Source organism: Thunnus albacares, chromosome 19, assembly GCF_914725855.1.
Source record: "Thunnus albacares chromosome 19, fThuAlb1.1, whole genome shotgun sequence".
NCBI classification, from domain to species: Eukaryota; Metazoa; Chordata; class Actinopteri; order Scombriformes; family Scombridae; genus Thunnus; species Thunnus albacares.
In genome coordinates this window covers 2,214,501-2,235,747 of record NC_058124.1, presented here as the reverse complement: position 1 = coordinate 2,235,747, position 21,247 = coordinate 2,214,501, and the positions used below count along the sequence as shown (strand labels likewise).

Sequence of the window (21,247 nt, the reverse complement as noted above, 5' to 3'; positions counted from 1 at the left end):
GAGTGATTGAAATCTTACCACCTTGAAAGGAAGCTTCATGGCTGCTGTGTACCACATTAAATTTGATAGTGGGTCTCACTGTTAAAAAATGCTATGAATTCACAAAGTGTATCCAATAAAGATTCCCACAGAGGAAAACAGTCAGTAATACATCTGTTACATATAAGTATGTGGAAAAAATTAAGTTCAAATGTGTAAATTTTTTAAAATAAGCAGAAATACATATCAAACTAAAATAATTTTTTTGGTCCAGACTCTCAGAGCATGGATATCAGAAAGTGTGCGAGGGCCACATGAGGTATATTGCTATACAGTATATATACGCAGTATAATAAAAAGCATTCACAGTGACAAGATGTAGTGGGTTGAATATTTGAGTCCAATAAATACTCAAGAAACATATCTTGTGTCCTTCAAATAAGGACATCACCAGCAGTAAATGTTGGGTTTGCATTTGTGGTAACTTAATACAGCTCTGATACAGCTGTGGGAGAGGGAACAGTAAACAGTGAGGGTGATGTCAATGAGATATAACACAAATAGAAACACTGGATTACATGCTGAAGCATTTACTGTGAATCTCCCGTGCTTGTGAAGACTGTTTGAATCCAGTGTGGGAATGGTGGACTTAAACAGGGTTGAAACTCTCTTCAGTCTTAACCATCCTGTAGTTGTGATGAGCAGATATTATAGAAACCAAGCATATGTAAAATGCTGGTATTAAACAATAAATTATGTCATTGGTCATATTTCAGGCAAGTGCAGAATCATCCAGTATCAACATTCTGTCTGGTGAAAGGTTTGGGAAAGCAAACATGACAGGTGCTTGTTTTTTGCCATAAACATGGACATATAATCCTTGGCAAAGCTGTCTGAAAAGAATCAGTCCCTATTTTATATGTCTCTGTATAGGATTCCATTTAGTTTACAGCTTTTTGTCTGTGCATCAGTCAGTCTGTACACTACAATGTCCTACACTTCAATCGCAGTTCTGATCGTTTTCCTTCCTTCAGCTCTTGTACCTCTTTATTTAGTTGGACACAATTTATCAATTCATCAGTTATAAAATAAATCTTGTGAAGTAACAATTCCCTACAGGTACTCATAGAATTAAATTAAATAATTTTCTCTGTGGCATTGCTGTGAGATAAAATTGGCATCTGTGTTCAGTACATTTAAACTGAACAAGAACACTTGTGTTACATGTTTACCTCCACAGTGATGGTATTTAGTCATATACAATCACATGTTCAAGAAATCCCTGCTGGCTTGTTAAAAGTGAGCATTGAGGGCAAACTTTTGGAGGCAGCTCCTTAATGAGGACAGCTATAAAAGCACCCCACGGACCGCCAATGAACACACAAACCTGGCATCCACTTTAATTACTGATAAGTTGTGAGCCAGCTAAAGGCAGCGGATTTCCCTCCCCCAGAGGCTCTAATCTGTTTAAAGCCGACTGCTGATCCTAACTGCCGAGTCGGAGGATTCGATGGCAGGTGCCACTGTGAAGTCCCAGAACAGACGCTATCAGTCTCGCATCCCAATCTCCACATCTCCCAGGGACTGAATACAAGTTTGCCTCTATGTGTCCAACTTTCTGGCACGCTCGATTATTAGGAAATCTGCTCGATCACACATGGTGCGAGATCAGAAGAAGCTCCAAGAAGTAATTATAGTCAGGCACGGAGCTTATGTGTACTGGTTCTCTCTTACTGAGGAGGCAAAGTGACGCTTTCCACAGACTGTTTACACTCTGTACACTATCCACATGTGAATTATGGAGGCAGTGTAATTTGTCATAACACATACCAAGTGCTCCGAAAAATCCATATTTAATCATTTAGTCATTTCTTCAGCCTGAAGACAGACTTACTATATAGTACAGAAATAATGTGACTCCTGGCTGTGATTATGCTGCCTTATAATGCCTCATGAGGGGGTGCAAAGATTTCCTATATGCTGTGTATTCATGTGTAATAAATGGGTCAGACTATTTAACTACACTAGTTTTTGAGTACTGTCTGATTTGTAATAATCAAGCACTGAAAGTGGCACAAAATGCAAGGTCACTGAATATTAAGTCATCCTGCATGCTGCAGGATTGTAGATCCAGAGTGGTTCCTTTCATTTACCAGTATTTTTTCCAAAGTCAAGCTCTGCACAGAAAGCTGTAAGTCCTGGCTGTTGTTACTGGAGAGGTCTTCAGTGTCTGCAGATGAGTTTTGGAGATGCTTGTTGCCCAAGAACAAAAACCCAGTGACTGCAGGACAGTAATCTCCTATTCAGTAGCAAGATGAGGCAAACCTTCCAATCTAGTACCTGAAAGAATGTAAACAATAACTGTGGTTAGTAATAATGGCTTGATCATGCAAAATATGTCTAATGTTGGGTGGTGCTAGCAAGGCAATCTGATGCTATGCTTATGTAAATCAAAACCCATGCCATAGTTCGGGACTGCTGCATCAACCTCTGTAACCCTTGTGTCAGGTATAAATCCAGATTCATGTTATACAGCACTGTGCAAAGCCTAGGTGACTGATTCAGAAGTAGAATACCCCAGATGATTGGTTACCGGTTGAATCACAATTGCTCATTGGTAGAGTCTTGCTACAGTGTCATCTCTGCTCTGAGAATGCCAGTCAGACTGTATACCTAATCTTTGATCAGGTGAAGTGACACTGTCATATACCAGTTGTTGATATAGGGGAAAGCACACCCCTGAAAGAAATATGGTTCTGCCTGGACAGATTGGAGGGCATATTAAATGGGAGAGTAGTTGGTTAAGGGGAGAGCAATTTAAGAAAGAAAAAGAGAGAAAGAGATAGAGAAAAAATCAGGAAATATATTTTATCTATTTTGTTTAATTACTTTAAGAAAGCAAATTTGATTAAGAGAATTTTAAGATTAAGAGTTTTTTTAAATCATTATTATAATAACAGCATCTTAGTTTAGCTTCCCGATCCACACTGCATACCAGCTAGTGGCGGTAATGCACCATTTCGTTGTTTGCCACCAACCAATAAACCTCAAGAAAAAGAAGGTGAAGAAGAAGGGAGCAGAAAAGAGGATGTCCATGCAGCTGTGTGCATGTAATCATGCCTAAATTTGTTGAGATGAGTTTCCTGAGTTAAACCAGATTAAGCTTGATTTGTTTGTTTTCATGTCATTCTTTTTGAGACACTTGTTTTTTCGTTTTGGTTATATTAGTCTGAATAAATTACTTTTTTAAGTCATTGAAAAAGTCTCTGAGTATTCCTTCTGTCACTTTCCTTGACGCACTGGCTAAGCACACAGGGACAGTTTGGAATTTTTGACATTTCTCACTGGTAATGAAATCTAGTCACGTTAATACTGGACAACTCAGCAGTGCATGATTTATATCTGGTGCCAACATTGAGCACCCGTGCAGGAAGTAGTGTGGCTTATCTGTAGCAAGGTGGAAAGTAAGGATGTGAACTGTAGTTTGCATCAAAATCAATTATTATTATCTTTAAACATAGCCATGATATTTCCCTAATATTAATCAGTATATAATCTGAAAGGACCAGTGTGTAAGATTTAGTGGCATCTACTGATGAGGGTGCAGATTGCAACCAAATGAATACCCTTCCCCTCACCCTCCCCTTCCAAGTGTGTAGGAGAAGCTACGGTGGCTGCTAAACTTGCACAAAAGTCCCTCTCTAGAGCCAGTGTTTAATTTGTCCATTGTTGGCTACCATAGAAACATGGTGGTGCAACATGGTGGGTTCCGTGGAAGAGGACCCGCTCCCTGTGTAGATATAAAGGGCTCATTCTAAGGTAACAACAACACAACGATTCTTATTTTTAGGTGATTATACACTAATTAAAACATACTTATGAATATTATATTCCATTTCTGCCAAGTCTGTTCCACTAGACGCCACTAAAGCTTACCTCCTCCTTTAAAGGAATAGTTCAACATTTTGAAAAATATGCACTTTATTCACTTTCTATTTGTGTACAGCATAAATAAATGACATTCAACATGTTAATTAGCGAGCTTTAGAGGTGTAAGTTGACCTTTTGTTTTGTTTTTGTTTTTAATTTGGACAGAGCCAGAAGCTAGAGTAACCATATCCAGCTCTGTTAACACACAGGTCTAAGAGTGGTAATTAGATCTCCTCATCTCACTCTTGGAAGGAAAGTGATTAAGCAAATATCTCAATATGTTCAACTGCCTTATGTTATGGAATTTTTCATCTTTAGGGGTTACAAATTGGGTTACACTGGGTCAAGTCTGGGCCTTGAGGTAACACTGTAATTCTTAAGCAGGAAGGAGACATATTCTCCTCTCCTTGAGACTCCAGCTGTCTGTGATGTTTTGGGGGAAGCAGGAACCTCTCTGATAGAAGGTAAATTAGCATTGCCATGGTCACCAAGGTCGGAGGAAGCTCTCCTAAACAACACAGATAGGTGGATGTGTAAATTCTATTGACACAGTCAGACATTCAAACCAAAACTGCTGAAGTTCCATGCAACGTGACCTGAACTGACACGGGTAAAATGCAGTTCCTTGTTTAGAAACTAGTGAATCAATTAGACTAATTTTTCATATTGTAGGCTGATAAAGACTAGGACTCAGACCTTCAGAGGACAGAACAGAAAGAGACAGCATCCGAGTTGCAGATGACTTCGATTTTCGCTATTTCAGTTCTCCTTGATCAAGTACTTCAATAAACATTTCCAGCTTTAAGACATCAAAGGCTTGTGTCCACTTTTCTCCACTGAGGTGCTGACCATCGCTCAAAATATCCACAACACCTTACCTTAACCATAGTTTATTTTCCATAACCTTAAACATCTTTTAGTTCCCAGTGTGGTTATTCTAGTAATAAATTGTTTTTGAAATGTAATGATTTTGTAGAATTATCCACTAACAACATTCTGTTTGGTGATAGTTGTGACATCAGTGTGTGAAGTCCTGTGGTCAGAGATTTGCAGCCTGCCATTGACTGCTCAGAACAAAATGAACTGCAGCACCCTGGGCTAGAATACAACCCATTTTAAATTGCAACACACTAGTAACAAGATGTTTTAAGCATCCACAACACAGTGCACAGTGCAGTAAACTCCATTATTTTCTTTGTGCTGCTTAATTCTCTTGTCAGGAGCTCTCGGGAACTCAGAACTATTTTCTTGTAAGCCATTGTATTACTACACACTGGAGCCTGGTATTGTAGCTCCTTCAATCAACTGACAGGTGTAGTGATATGTAACCAAACTTCAACAACTACTTACTGACTCATTTTTAACAGCCAGACTGACAGAAAGAACTCACACAAACCAACATTCAATCGATAAAATTTACTGTATTCTTTAATTCATATGTACATCTCCATCCCTTACCACCCACCCCCAATAAAGAAAAACTCAATGAATACTTTTAATATATTTAGTCAGTTTTACAGCTTCTGTACAGGATTGCTGTTTTCATGAAATTCACATCTAGGGCAGCAACATCATTTTCTTTGTTAGAGGAACCAAGAACGAGCATAAATGGAGTGAACAAGAGCGGGAAGGGGGGTAAACACAGCTCATGGGGGGCATATACAGAAGCAGCGCAATTGGGATAAACTATGTACAATACAAACCATTCACACAAATTAGGTTCTAAGATATAGAATTCAATACATTACATTTGATATATTAAGTGACAATGAGCAAGCCCCCTCCCCCTCAAACAACCCACTGATAGATCAGTCAAGTAATCAGACATTCAATCAGCCAAGAATGAACCAATCACCCAACGAACTCAACATCTGGCTGTACTAGCAGGAGCACTCTGATGACAGCTGAGGATTGACAGTGTTACAGTATCAGAGCGCATTAATGCTGAAACTCGCCTGAGGGAGAAGTCTGCTCAGTCCCAGCTCACCCCTACACAGGTAAGACCACCTCACATCTCTAAAAGCATTAAACTCACATTAGAATCATCACTGCATCTTCAGCTGCCTTGCAAGTTTTGTAAAAACATCAGAGGATTTCGTTTTTTTTAAAATTCTTTTTAAATGAGGAGTTAATTTTGTTTTCCAGTTATGCAGGATAAACTGCAGAGCGTAAATAGCACAGCAGGGGCAAACAGTCCATATGTTGGTATCCAGAGAGTCAATGCATTGTATTAGGAATATACTGAAATAGCAAAACAAAGTTATTAACATCTAGTTTGACAAGGAGTGTGAACTAAACATTAAAGCAAACAACAAAGGGTAGAGTTTAAATAGTGATAACAACCCCAATAAAATGACCAATAATCCCCTGCTATCTACACATGGTTACACAGGGATAAAACATAATTCAGGAAAACAAATCTAACCGATAATAATCCTAGTAATCACAGAGTTTCTCAGGTAATTTTAAGCATTTTACAGTCTTCTTTTCCGCATTCTTTAACAGTTAAAAGCTGTCGCTGTGAAATTCAGAACATTAAATTGGGAAATTAGTTGGGATGGCTGACACTCTGATATGGACATGTTTAGGGACAGAACGGCTAACATACACATTTCTCTGGGTTAGGTAGAAGCCCCAGTCTGTGCTCCACTCGTCCACTATGCTGCATGTGAACGTATGGGAACGTCAGCCGGAGGGGAAGTAGGGAGTGTCACTGTGGTAGTTGTAGTCCGGGCACACTTTCTGCACCAGTTTGTAGTCGGTGCTGTAGAAGGAAATGAAGATGCAGATGACTTTGAAAGGTTTGGAGCAGAGCCAGGAGACGTGGCTCTGGGTCTGCTCCTGGTAGCAGGTCTTGGACGGGTCGAAGTTGCAGAGCGTGTTCTTGGCACCCTTCTCCACCTTCTCATACTCTATGCGGCAGTTGAAGGACTTTGAATCCTTGGCGTCGATGACTGACTGCTGCGCTGCCACGTCAAACTCCACTATCTTGGTGGGAGGGACCAAGCTGACAGACACGTTACCCTGGCCTGTGGAGTTGTGGCGGAAGTAGACACTGAAGGTGCCATTGCCGTGATCTACGATCTTACCAGTGATCAGCAGGTTGAGTTTGACCGTCTTTATGTTGGAGTGGAAGTCCCCCCAGCCGAACATCTTCTTGAACTTCCCCGTTTTGACCATGGGCCGCCGTTTAGCCCGCGGCCGCGAGTCCTGTAGGTCTGTGGAGTTCCTCAGCCAGTCCCACAGGTCCTGCTCAGAGTAGGGTTCTGGAGTATCATAGCGAAGGTCCAAGGCTGTGCTGTTCTCTTTGCCATGCAGAGTCTGTGACAGCAGCCTACTGATGGACATATCCTTACTGCTTTCTGTCCATATATGCTTTAGTGTGGATTTGGGGCTCCCAGACTTCACAATGTCTGACTTTGAGGCGTGGGCACTTGTGACCTGGGGAAGAGAGAATAAAAAATCCATCAGCTGATGTGCAATGTGTTTGTGGCTCTCCTGTTTGTTCATTTGAACCTGTTTGGCATGTGCAACTCACACCTTTATAATTATTAATATAATATTAATTATATTGTTAGTTCACTGTATTTTAGTATTTTTTCACTAAAATACAGTATGTTCTTAATGTCTAGCACACATGTTGAATATATTTCCTTGCTGTGGCCTAAGGGGAAAACACCTACTGCAGCTACAGTTGGTGAGAACCACAGTTGTAATGGCCCCTCAGCCACAAGGCTCAGCTTTGAAAACTTACTTTGACAAGACAAGTCGCACAGAGGTGATACTTGTTTGCATGCTTCATCAGTTGTGTATCAATAGTGAAGAGGAATAACTGGTTGGTTTGGTAAATGTACATTGAGTTACAGGCGCAATGTGTAAGACCTGTGCAGAATTTTAGTTTAAAACATTCAAAAGTTAACTAAAATTATTAACAAAATGTCAAGAAATAATAGTTTTACTGCAGCTCTTTGGTAATTTACCGCTGGCTCTAATGTCTCTGTAAAATTTTTAATATCTTGACGACAGTATAGCACAGTTTCACTTTAAACAGTAAGCTTTACACTACATTCAGTGAGTGATAATGGGGGAAGGGTGAGGGGGACTGTGCTTTCTGGTGATATGCTGCCCCCTATTTGTTTGGATCAGTGGCCAATTCTTACACATTGCACCTTTAATTTTCCAACTTTTCTTTAAGTGCAGCACACAGCAGCTCCTGTAAGCTTTTGTACAGGAATCAAATGGGTCTTCTGTCTTTTCCTGATGCATTTCAACCTTTGTTGGTATGTTAATGCCCCAACTTTCCATTGGTGAAATAGCGTGAAACCATTAGCCAATGTGTAATGTTGCACACATGCATATGTGTTCTCATTACTAGAGTACAACATACAAACAAGACACTTTTCCATAGCGCCACTGATGGCCAAACACACCTTAAAGCAGAGGTCTAATCAGCTAGAATAAGTGGAGACACCTGTGTGGATGTAGATGCCCTTTAAAATAACAGCTAATTAATTCCTTATGCCACCCAACAGCCCCAAATCCTCAAATTTCCTCTCAGCTCATTGTTAATATCATGGAAGTCAGTGCATTTTTTACTTTTTACTGACTTTGAAAGTCAATGCATTTTTTACTCTCCCAGCGATAGTTTTGTCTTACAGTATCACTTGTTTATAATTTTAAAGAATCATGTGTAATTTCAAAAAGGTGGATGGGGGATCTCAGTACAGGACCCTAAAAAGAATTGGGCTGGCCCTGCCAATACAAGAATGTACTTCTGTATCGGGAGAAGTGATGCTTCATGAAATATTACTTATCTATATCATCTATATCATTCAGGAAATAATGACTTTCACATTCAAGCATGCCGTTTTCTACAAAATTGACCGATCAAATGTATTCTGTGGGGGTTAGAGATAATCAATCTTTGCTGCAAGCTTCAATTTCAAATCATGAAGGCAGACAGCTCCAAATTGGGAATTATAGTGCAGCAAGCTGAGCGAGAAAGAGAATACAGCAATCAAAGTAAAACATATTGCTCCCATCTCCTCCCTCTGTCAAATAGAGGGAGTATCCGCTGGCTCACACAGATAAAGGCAGTAGCTGTTCAGCAGGTAAAGACCGGCCTATTAACTAAAGAGTGCTACTTGAACTGATGATTGATGAACCCAAGGGTTTTCACTATTTAGTGCCGATGAGTGGAATTAGGTTCATACAGGCCCCAGTGGAGGTATGTGACATTGATTGCCTGATTTCTACTGTAAGACGTGACAGCAGATCCGTCTTGCTGAGGTTTTTGCATTTTGCGGTTTGCCCCCAGGATCGATACTTAGAAAATAAGGTTTCGCTACCAATCAGTTGGCCCTTCGAATTGAATTGCCTCCCAGCGCGTCTCTCAGCAGCACAGGGACATACAGTCAGCTTTATACATAATGTTACAAGGAGAATATACCGATATTGTGAAGTATGGCACAGATTGGACACCAGAATGAAAATAAGATTGGACTTGAAGGGGTTTTTAAGTTTTGGATTACGTTTTATAACAGTGTTTGTGTTGAACTACTTCTCTTGGCCAAAGCTATAATTGTAATTTATAAAATAATACATGTAGATCTTTCTTCAACAAGTTGGGGCACTCATTTTCAGTTGTCGTAGGTGTAGGGGTAGCTAATAAGGAGCATCTAGCATTGCGTTGCATCTTTGCCATAATGTTAGCTAATGTTTCCAGTTCTTGGAAGAAAAAATAACAGATTTATGAACATTTATTAAAAAGTAAACTAATGTTAGCAGTTCTAAGAGGGAAAAAAGGGCAATTTATAAATTGAATGTATCACAATACCACTGACAAGGAACCTACAAAACTACCAAACAGCTGGGAGAAACTATACAAAGAAGCAAGCCAGCAAACAACATTTATAGAAAGGAAAGCTAACATTAATGTGACAAGCTAGTGGTGATGTTCATGTAAGATTAACTTTGAACATTCACTTTAAGTTGGTTATCTTTCATATATAAAGGCTATGAGTGCAGGATTAATGTAAACTGTGACCTTTCTCTTTCTTTCTCTATATGTTCGCTAAAGGAATAGCATCAGTGTTATACTATGCTTTAGCTGTTCGTCTCAAACTAAACCTAGACTGTGAATACTACTGTAGTGATTCCAGCTTCTGAATGATCAGCTTCTCTACAATGGAGAGCACAGGTAGCTGCAAGAAGTAACCAAGAACAACAGTGAGTTTGGGAATGACTGCAATTACCAAGGAGTCTGGTATAACAGTGCAGACCATAACCACCATAAAATGACAAAATGTGAAAAAACAAATATACATTTTTGTCATACGACTAAAACTACATCAAATTCATGTGCTAAAATGAACACTGATCATCAGCCAACAAGCTGTGGCTTTCACAGGTACAAACTGATGGCTAATTTGAAAAAAAATAACATTAAAAGGGTATTCATTACATTCAAACCTGTAAGTACAAACTGTTAAATCACAAGCCAACTGGAGATCTTGTTCTACATTAAACATGAGGGAAATCAAAAGTGAAGAAACAAACAGAAGCTGACTGAACTTAAAAGCCCACTCAGGGGAGCTGAAGAGGGTCTCTGGGGATCTATCTTTAGCGCGAAGGGTTAAACTCAGAGAGCACTTGGCTGCGTGAGGCAGACACACTCAGCAATCATTTCCTATTCAAACAGGTGAGGTGGCCTTCTCATACTGAAGAATATAACAGCACAGTTGAGGGTGAGGATTACATTGGAATGGATTTATGATAATGTGCCTGCTTATGAAGAGGATCGGGAAAAGTCCCTTTTCTCACAGTGCATTCAATGGAATTTATTAAAAACTGAACATTAAAACACAAGACAAAACGCTAGAATGCAGTAGCATTGAGGGGAATCGTCTTTTTTTTTTTAATCCTCATAGAAATTCAGTCTTTGAACATTTAGTCAGCTGTAGAAAATGACATAAAAAGCATGAAACAAGCCAGCAATACAGTGGTGTGTAACCTTGTTTTTTTTTTCATCTTAAACAGCAGAGTAAAATTCTGCAAATTCTGTTGCATGCAGGTTTCTTGCATTTAAGATTTTAGTACTGACAGCAAAACTGTATTATAAGTATCAAAAGTAACATTTTATTATGCAGGATGACACCTATAAGTATTATGTTATACATTCTATAATTGAACAATATTACTAATGTATTAACATGTAAACAGCTCTGTAGCAGGTGGAAAAAAGTGCCAATTTTAAGTATTTTATATACTCCTGGGTAATATGATATATAAGAATGTCTCTCATTATTTGCACATAATAAGTTTTTAAAAATTTCTAAAGAAAAAAAAAAAGAAGTAACTAGTACAGCTAGTAAATAAATATAATGGAGTAAAAATAATAAAATATAAAGTAGCATTCAATTGAAATAGTTAAGTACAGCACAAGTAGTCAGGTACAGTAAGTGAATGTATTTAGTTACTTTCCACCACTGATTCTAGTATGTAAATGAACTTAGACATCTACTGAAAGTAAAGGTATTGGCTGGTGTTATTCTGTACTTTTCTTATTGTCAACAAATAGCATGAACAGACCCAAACCAATAGTCTCCCCATTGGTTCCTCCTGAAACCAAAACATGTAAATCTTTAAATTTATCTCTCAAAAATATGGTTTTATTTTGTTTTATGGGCTATGTAATGTCTGGAAAAAGCTGGGTGCTGTAGTTTTTAGCTGATATTACTCAAAAGTAGAACATAGTACATTTGTGAAGAAGAGTTTCAGCACAGGAGTGAAACACATTTGGTGCTCTAGTGAGTGTTTACAGCAGCAGGAGGGTTGATGTTAGCCTGATCATCACACTGAATTCTGATTGCCTTTCACTTAATTTATTCAGCCTGACATTGTGTTCATGTTAGCCAATATCTGTTTCGAACAGTTGGAGAATTTTATTCTATTTTTTTTCCCTAAACACTCAGTAGCAAGTAATGTATTGGTTACATTAATGAAATTTTAAGTCACCACGGGGGAAGTAGCAGCTGGTAGTAACTGTTAACTTTCTTTTTTTCATAATGATAGAAGAAATGTTTTTTTGTCACTATTTTCCATGGATGTAGCTGGTAACCTAGCTAGCTATGTAGAAACATGTCATCCCCAGTCTTTATCCCATCAACAAAGCCCTGATAGATCGATTGTTTCTCCAGATGGAGGAAACAGCCATTAATGAGCAAAACACCAGACTTCTCAGATGTGGGCAGTGATTCAGGGGTCAGGATCAAAATATGGTGTATTTGGGATTGAATCAAAATAAACTTCATTGTCCATGGTAATGAAGGAACATGTCACCCAGTGCAAAAATTTTACAACAACGGTGGAACTCTATGGCACAGAGGAATAAGATATATCAGGGTTTGGATACACACACAGTTCTTGTTACTAGTAGATCAATTCATTGTTGGTTAAATATAGAATAACACCATCTTATCCTATATGTTGTGTTTTAAAGACATCCAGCTGTTAGACATCCAGCTGTTTACATGAAGCCTGTTAGTTCATAGCCAGAATAAGAGCTCCATCACAATAAACCACCTCACATTTCATAAAGTTATTAAGAGGCAGTTTAAGCTTTGCACAGTCTGTTCAGCAGATGAAACAGTGCTTTGCCTTGCCTCGATTACTTTATATTTTCAGAATATCTACATTCGTTTTGTGCATAATCATCCACTTGAATTAGGTCAAAGATGTTCCCCTGGGAATACGCACCACTCTGTCTGTGAAGATACTGATATTGATAAATTAATGTTTAAAAAAGGGTATACCATTGAAGAACTAGAGTGTCTTTATCCAAACTAATTGCAGCAGTGCTATATGACTGCCACTGAGCATAAAGTGTGCAGGCTGCAGCTGTTTATCTGTGCTCATTGTTTGTCTTGTCCAGTGGGTGGGCTCTATGCGGTGCATACAGACATGTTTATCTGTGCAGTTCTCAGACTCGGGCATCATCCAGCATGTTTTGGGATGAGGGCCAGTGGGTTCGCTGGATCCTGGAGCTGCCAGCTGTAGTGCGCTCACCTGAGGGAACAGTGCATCTGGTAAACATGGCCGGCTCCGCGGCCAGCACAGGCCTCGCAGATACCTGACTACCAGCCAGACAGCCAGTTGGTTTCCCCCAGGCAAGGAAGACTGCTGGGCAAGGCAAGCCGCACAGTCTTTGTCTGTTCTGTCCAGTCCAGACATGACTTCTATACTAAAGTCTCTGCTCATGCTGCCGAGCACTTTCTACATTTCTTGACTGCTATCAAAAGTTTGCCAGTGTTTTCATCTAAATAAGTACATCTTTACAATGCATGCCATTAATAAACCTCACAGCTATTCACCTACAAAGAAGGAAAGCAGACATGTTGACTGTTTACTTGACATCTTTCTGTTAGGAGATGCACCTTATGATATAGCTTAAAGATACACTCCACTGATTTTACATGTCAGTTTGCTCATAGTATTACAGTTATTACTCATTCTGTGAAATAAGTTGTATAATGTCTTCTGTGGCTCTGGAGGAAGTCTTCTAAAGATTGAGAAAATCAGAAATGGACTTAAAGACTACACATTTTTAACAGAAAGCCTGTGTTACAAACTGGGGACGTGGAGCTTAAAAGTTTACCAAGCAGGGAGAATGTAACAAAAAGATGTTATTACGTTGCAGAATAGGAAAGGTTTGACCCATTCTAGGGACTAAAAGTCAGGATATATTGGCCACTATTACTTCTATTTTGATCATTCATTTTTAATGTCTCTTTAAGGTTCACCTTCATTATACAATGGAGAAAATATATTTGTGAAGTGGCAGGATGAAGGGCTCATGATTTCAAAAACCTGGTTTGTAAGTTGTCTTTATTTCTGCAACTAAATGTGATCATCAATACAAAAGTTTCAAACGTGAAAATGATGATTAAATGTATAGCGAAAATTGGAGTTAGTTTGTTGTTAGTTTAGTTAGAAATGCTCTGCTGTTGTTTGTGGTTTTTTGGGAGTTTTCTCATCAGTCAGCATCAGTCGTTTCAGCAAATGCCCAACCTTAACCAGGTTTGCTTGTGCTCCAAAGGTTCTTTATCCCAAGTCTGGATTACCAACCAAACAACTGACCCTCAGGGGGCCCAAAGGCTCAAGGTTTACTGTATGGCGGATAGTCTGATGAATTGCAAATTTGCATTGTGCTGTACTGTATGCACCACTAAAGCACCAAATAAACCAAATGATAGGGCCTTTACAGTGGCACCTGCCTTTTTTTACATAATCTTGAGGCCCCATCTTGTACAGGGGCTTTAAGTCTTTTATTTAAGTTGATACTGTACTTATTTGTTGCATATGTGTTCCATATTCCTAAGTAAATGTGTGTCCTATCAAGTCACCACAAACTTAATCTCCATAAACAAATATCTGTATATGAATGCAGAGTCTGTAGGCAACGGTCAAGATTTTGGCACCGGAAGCCTTCTGGTTTCCATTTGAAGTCCGAGTAGTCCACGTTTGAGCAATCTTAGAACCCATCAGCTATCATGTGACCACAATTTAGCAATTTTTGCATTCATATGCATATATTTGTTTATGAGATTAGCCGAAACGTCGTCTATACCGTCTCAAGTTACTAATCAGACTGTAAACAATGACTAGTGAACAGAAGAGAAAGTCTTGGCCCAGATATGTGTTATCCGGATATCTGCTGGCTACACTGGAAGACCCAAAATGTTGTCCATTGCCTCCAGACACTAAATAGTCGTCCGACAGATAGCCAGCGGGTTTCAAGATTCCCACAATCTAATTACTGACAAATAAATGCACACTGCACAGAGAGTGAAAGAAATAGTGGGTGGGGGGCAATGCGGGCCAATGTGTAATTTTTACCCCAAGGCCCCTTAGAAGATTAAATCATTATACATTCATAGTCTGTCACGCTTAAGTTTGATTGTATGAGAATCAAAACTGCTGTAACTGAGCCCTTAGATTATAATGTGAATTAATCCAAAATGTTTTTATTTTCATTGTTTTGTATACAGCACATAAAGAGATATCCATGTGGAAACAAGAGACTAATATACTTGAAATGCTCGGCCTGTTGGTGGGTCATTCATTAACCAGACATAAAAGCATCATAAAAGCTGCATGCTGGGCAGCTGCTGATTTACAGGACCAACTCCCAGCGCTGTGGGGCTGAACTGTGTTTTACATCGTCATATCTTATTTCTGAATATTTTTTGCTCTTGAACCAAAGATTAAAATCTCAATAAAACTTTAAAATAAGGCAATTATCTCCCATTCCCTGCCTAAGAGCAACAGTTGTTTCAATTTGCTCTGACATTACTGTACACTCCTCTCCCCCTCTGTGTTGCCTAATTCCTTTCATTTTTCTTGACCTTTGATCTCAGCCTTATACCAGCTGGTATGAGGCAGTTGTATGTTGTCCTGTAGATGTCTCAGCTGTTTCCAGCCACAGGTCATGTGGAAAAGAATGTGTTGCAGTGCATTAGTGTTAGTGTGTGATGTAAGCTGTCTGATAACCATCAGATGTGCTCTCTGATTGACAAGCTGTCACCACTGACAAAGCCATCTCTAATACTATCCCAGACACACGATGTGGGTACATATTGTAGGCTGTGGCGGGATACAGTGATTCAACAGTAGGAACTAGAGCCAGGATGCAGCATCACCTCACTTTAACTTAAATGCAGTGTAACAGATTTTAAAACATTACAGCATTTTTTTCTTATTTTGTTTCCATTTCTGGTGGTGTTTTTTTTACATTTTAAACTCAGTATGCACAGTAAGCACACATTGTTCTAAACCACTATTGTGATTTTTTTCTTGGCAACATGGGTTGTCAATATGTCAATATATGTATGTATATATTTCTATGATTTGAGATTTATTCAGCTTAATGTATTTCATGTGTGTGCTGCAGAGTTTTTTCCAGGAAAGATTAGCCAGGCAGCAGGTGTTCAGCACAGCATTATGTAAATGTAAATACTTCCATAAACTGGCTACATGCTTTTAATATCACTCATAGAGATGAACAGATTTGGATTAGCAAGATTAATATGCATGTTTATGACTGTTGGATATTATTACTAAAATTATAGGGTATTAATTATTCAGGTGTTAATTTTAATTCGAAATGTTTGCCTCATTAGGGCGACAATGTAATAACACAAAAAACCACAACCTGGACCAGTGTGAGCCTTCATTAGCCACTCAATAGCACTTATAGTACTTGCACTATTAAAATAGCCATTAAAACTAGATTTCACAACTCAAAGCCAAATTGAAAAAAACATTGAATAGGATGCTGAATATCAAACTTATAACTTAAATCATGTAAAAGTAATATCTCTTAACTGTTTGAGATTCAGTTAGTCATGATATATATTGTCGGATTTACACTCAGCAACAAAAACGGTTGAGTGGTCAGACCAGATATCCTGAATGAGAGGTGAATCTATCACTTGTTTAATTTGGCTGGACATTGGAGAGCTGTGAGATTTCATCAGTGGAAGTTAAATCAGATGGAACTCTGCATGAAGTGAACTGGGTGGGATCATAGGGAGTGCCTGCAGCTTAAGGGGAAGCCAGTCTGAGATGCTTAATGAGTCTTGTCTAAAAGTCCAGAAGCAACCTGCAGGATTGCAGTACAACTTTTTAGCTGAAGTATGTAGAAATTCAAAATGTAAATGGACTGCCCCTACCTCACACTTTTAACTTGACATTCACCTGTGCACACACACTTGTACACCTTACAGATTATAATTAATAGATACTGACTTTCAACCGTCAAACCTATCAAACTTTGATTACCTGTATGCATCTATTTGAGAGGGCTCCCACCATTTCTACTCCTCTAAAGGGGTTCTTGGTCACTGTTGTTTGCAGAGATTAACAGAGGAACTGACATGTACACCTCCAAAATCTGCAGCCCTGCGCTTCAGACCAAACGCTGATGTTGTTTATGTTGGTTTTGCCCATTTGCTTTGTAATGCAGTAATTATTAATCCACTGAGTGTTTCATTATGCCAGTCTATATCAGACTGAGTCAAAAATTACTCTATATGAATTTTAAAATCATGAAGGTTTAATATTTGTAAAAGACGCCAAGTCACTACAATGTAAACTACACTGTAGGACAAGGGGGCGGGCTCAGATAAAGAACAAGAGCCAGTTCTTGGGGCTCATGGACTGAGAATTCACATTGTTCCCCCAGATCCCAACCACCCTCCAAACAGATGACCCAACCAACCAGTAGGAAAGAAAGGCATGATCCCTCACTGACTTCCCACCTGCCAAAATCAGGCATACAACTTGAGCATACAGTTAAACCCAGCTCAATTCCCTATCTTTAAGAACTCGTTATGCCTCATTTGGATCAAGGAAAAACACTGATAATAAAAATCATCTACAGATTTACCCTGTAGTGCCCCGAACTCCTAGAGGAAATCCTGGAAGTTCTTTCATTTGTTCTTGTAATTAACTTGTCGCTTTTTGCTGAACACACGGGTATTATTGATGTGGCTGTGTTTTGCCAAGAGCTGAAGAGTGGAACAATAAATCAGATCTCAACACTTGCATTGCAATCCATGTTGTATTGTGAGCACTGTGGTAATTTGCACCTCAGTGACAGGAGAAGGAAATGGCCTGAGAGGTTAGATTGTATTAATTCATACTGCGCACACTGTAGTGGTTAGGAACAACAAATACCTGAGGAACATACATCCAGGAACCATGCATTGTAAATTCTAGTTTTAACATGAGTTAATGACAAGAAGGAAACTGAGTCAAACAGAATTACAGCCCAGGTTTTGGTTTCTAGAAAATGAGTGGGGCCGGCACCATTTGCTTTTTTTTTACTGTTGAATAAGACAGAAGACAAAAGATCTGAGATGAGATGAGCTCCAGATTCTCTGGCTCCTTTGTAAATTTCCAATCATCATATCCATGCAGAGGGAGCTGCAAAGCAGGGCCGGAATAAAACGCTGGGCGAAGAATGAAGGCTCAAGCACAATGTGGTGTATGAAAGAAGCCTCATAAAAGCTCCAGGGAATGAAAACAGAGAGGGAGAAAGAGAAAGAGAGGACAATATGAGGGTGTTAGCTTTACAGTATAGGAAGAGGAAGACTGAGGAGAATTGACCCTGAACATACGGACAATTAACCTTCAGTTGAGCAGAGTCGTATAGAAAACTGAGCCATCTCAGGCTGTACACTGATAAATGAACATGGTAGAAAGGTGTGGAAGGATGTTCTTTTTACAGGGTGGGCCATGCACATGTGCTACAAACTGGTTTTGATGAATCACAATTTCCTATTTATGGAATCATGCAATAATCATTGACTGTGCAGCTGTTTTTGTCATTCAGACATTTAGCTAGTGGCAATAAAAGTCATCAGTAGGTATGAGTTAAAGGATTAAAATTCAGACTACTTCACCCATTGCACATAAACTACTTCATCCTTTGCACTATTATCACTTCTGTCGTGGTGCCCCACCCTGTCCAACACAGCAGTGCTGATAAGACAGCTGTTAATGAGCCTGACCCAAGGCTTTAATTTCAAATAAGTGTCTCTGGTGGCATTGCACCTTAAGATGCTTCTACACTGGTTTCAACCTCAGGCTGTGGTACTGTACTATGTACAGTATGTAAGTGATTGGTAAGAAGGTGCCAGAGGCCAACTTCTCTGTTCCTGGTTCTCTTTCACTTCTCCATGCTTATTCGATAAAATCAGATTCTGCAGTGACTCAGTATCTATTCAGCCCAGATGTGATATCAGTCATTAGCTCCTCACTTATTATTTCAAGTATTTAATACAAAATGCCCGCCGAAATTATTACATCCCCAAAGACAATGGTAAACATTTTAGCTAGTCCCCAAGGATGGGACTGGGGAATGGATGACTGAAATGTTGCAGACTGTGTATGCTTTATAGGTTTAAGGCAAGCGGCAACATCTGGGGCTGTAAAATGAAGCCAATGCAGAAGTGCCAAAAACTGCAGTTCCTTGAATGGCCACTTGAGGCTGGCTCCAAAAGTGAGTCAATCCCCATAGACCCCCATGTTAAAATGCCCAACTTTACAGCAGAAATAAACATGTTTACAGCCTGGTACAAAAAACGGTTTTGGTCGCACTGCCAACATGGTGACGGCCGGAGCCGCTCACTTTGAGCTTCAAAACCGCTCTTCAGAAACCAACAAGTGATGTCACAGTAACTACGCCCATATTTTTGAATGTAATTACTGTTACTGTTACTTTAAGGGTTAGTAATATCCATCTAAACAACTTATGGCTTCAGTTACTGCCTTTGATCAGGAGGAGTTTGGGGCAATTGTGCTTGGGAATAAATATTAGCATCACTTGTTAGCTTCTACTGGTAACTAAGTTTAGCGCTCGATGAGATTTATGATACTTAGAGGTGTGCTGTACATGTACAAAGAAATCTTCAGCCTGAACTGACTGATTAATTATTGGCACTGAATGAATCAATAGCTTTTAGCTGTGATGCTCCTCACAACTGTCAGCTCAGCTGTGATACACAGCATGTCATACAACTTAAAAGCTTACTGAAAGACTGCAAAAGCAGCAGAAACAACGAAGTAATAACTATTTCAAATAGTTGGCTGCTGAGTTATCAATTTAATACACAATGCTTGTGTAGTACTGAACTGAATGTAACAGTATCCTGTATGTAACAGTATGAACAGGTAATATATTGAACTTACTATTGAACTGAGCACAGTCAAGAGCACTCTGAAGGACACAGTGTTAAGAACGGTGATGCATTAAATTCCGATGTATGTACCTTTAAACAGTTTATTAGCTCAGAGTAAAACAGACAGTGTGCTTCACAGTTATTATGAATCTTTGCTGAGTTTTTCTCACTGTTCTGGCAACACTGTATACAGTTTAAGAATTTTTTTTCAAAGTGGACATTTTTTAGTTGAGGCCTGATTAGAGATGTTAGCTAGTAGGGCAGGGGTGGAAGACACTGAAAGACACATGCTGGCAAAAGGCACAGAAGCACAGGGAATAGCAAATAGTTGCTTGGAGGGATTGTTTTATTCATAGTTGTATCAATATCTGTCAAATTTCACACCGAATTTGGCTCAGATCTGTGGCTGTGTATCTATGTAGCCCTTTGACTGTATTGGATTTTGTTCAGTGTTAACACTGTTAGTCTGTAGTGTAAGATTGTGCACAGCAAGTACCATATGTTAGATTTAATTGATATAAAAGTTCTATCGCACAATATAAAGTAAACAGAAACTCAGTGCCATTCATCTGGGACATTTCAGTGCTCAGCACAAATATCACTGATCATTGCTGAAACAGCACTGAAGGAATAAGTAATATAACTCAAAAAATCCCTTTCGAAGAGCTGCCCAAATAAATTCTACATTTGAGGAAACACTTTTGTGGATGTGTGACACAGATTACATCCTATTCTCAGATGTGTTTCCTGCTCTGGTACATTGAGCAGCACATTCAGACATGACCAAAGCATTAAGAGGCTGCTTTCAGTCCCAGTGTCCACATCTCATAAAGTGTTCCTCAGAGAGCATAAGCCATGAAACACAGCCACTAACAGCTATCAACATCCACACCACACAATATGAGTTAAACTATTGGTGCTTGGCGCCACACTGCTGCTAAATACTGCTGGAATATCACAGGTTGCCCATGTACTGGAGCTGTCTAATGGTCATGTAAGCCGAGTGTTCAACACATCATTAGAGCAGACTGTCTTGGTCCGTGTGAATACAAATGTGCAGACTGTTTGTGTGTGTGTGTGTGTGTGTGTGTGTGTGTGTTAGTTTCTCTCCCTTGATCTATTTGAGCATGTTTATTACATTCAAACACAAATTTTAAGCAGGTGCACAAATCCAGCTCATATGAATATTAACAAAGAAATACAACAAGCAACATAATGAAGAATGACTGCTCTTAGACCTGTGCAAATAATGGTACTCACGACGTTTTCACACCTGTGCTTTTTAGTCTGGTTGAATCAAACTCGTTTTCCTCCTGGGTGTGATTTGTTTGGGCGGGGCTGGACACAGTAATCGTACTCAGGTGCAGACCAAAACAACCAAGACTTTAGAGGAGATGGTCTTGGTCCAGTCCGGAGGTCTATGGTGGGAACGTGATCTGACCTTAATCCAACCCAACTATTAGGTGTACCCTGTGAGTTTGAGCTAAACAGCTCCCATAGCCAGGTGTGCTTTGCATACTGGGATGCAGATGAGCGAATTTAATTTAGAAATTTTGGCCTGATGTTGTGCAACTATGACTGAGTCATCAGGATTT

General features: G+C 39.3%; 1 protein-coding gene across 1 annotated transcript in view; it reads right to left on the bottom strand.

Annotated features, from left to right (window-relative positions):
- Positions 1-5,341: 5,341 nt before the first annotated feature.
- nxph1 (neurexophilin 1) overlaps positions 5,342-21,247 on the bottom strand; it is a 51,174-nt gene continuing 35,268 nt past the window's right edge. The window contains exon 2 of the mRNA XM_044335853.1: positions 5,342-7,350. Coding sequence (XP_044191788.1) covers positions 6,595-7,350 — 756 coding nt within the window. The 3' untranslated portion in view covers positions 5,342-6,594. The remainder of the gene's footprint in view (positions 7,351-21,247) is intronic.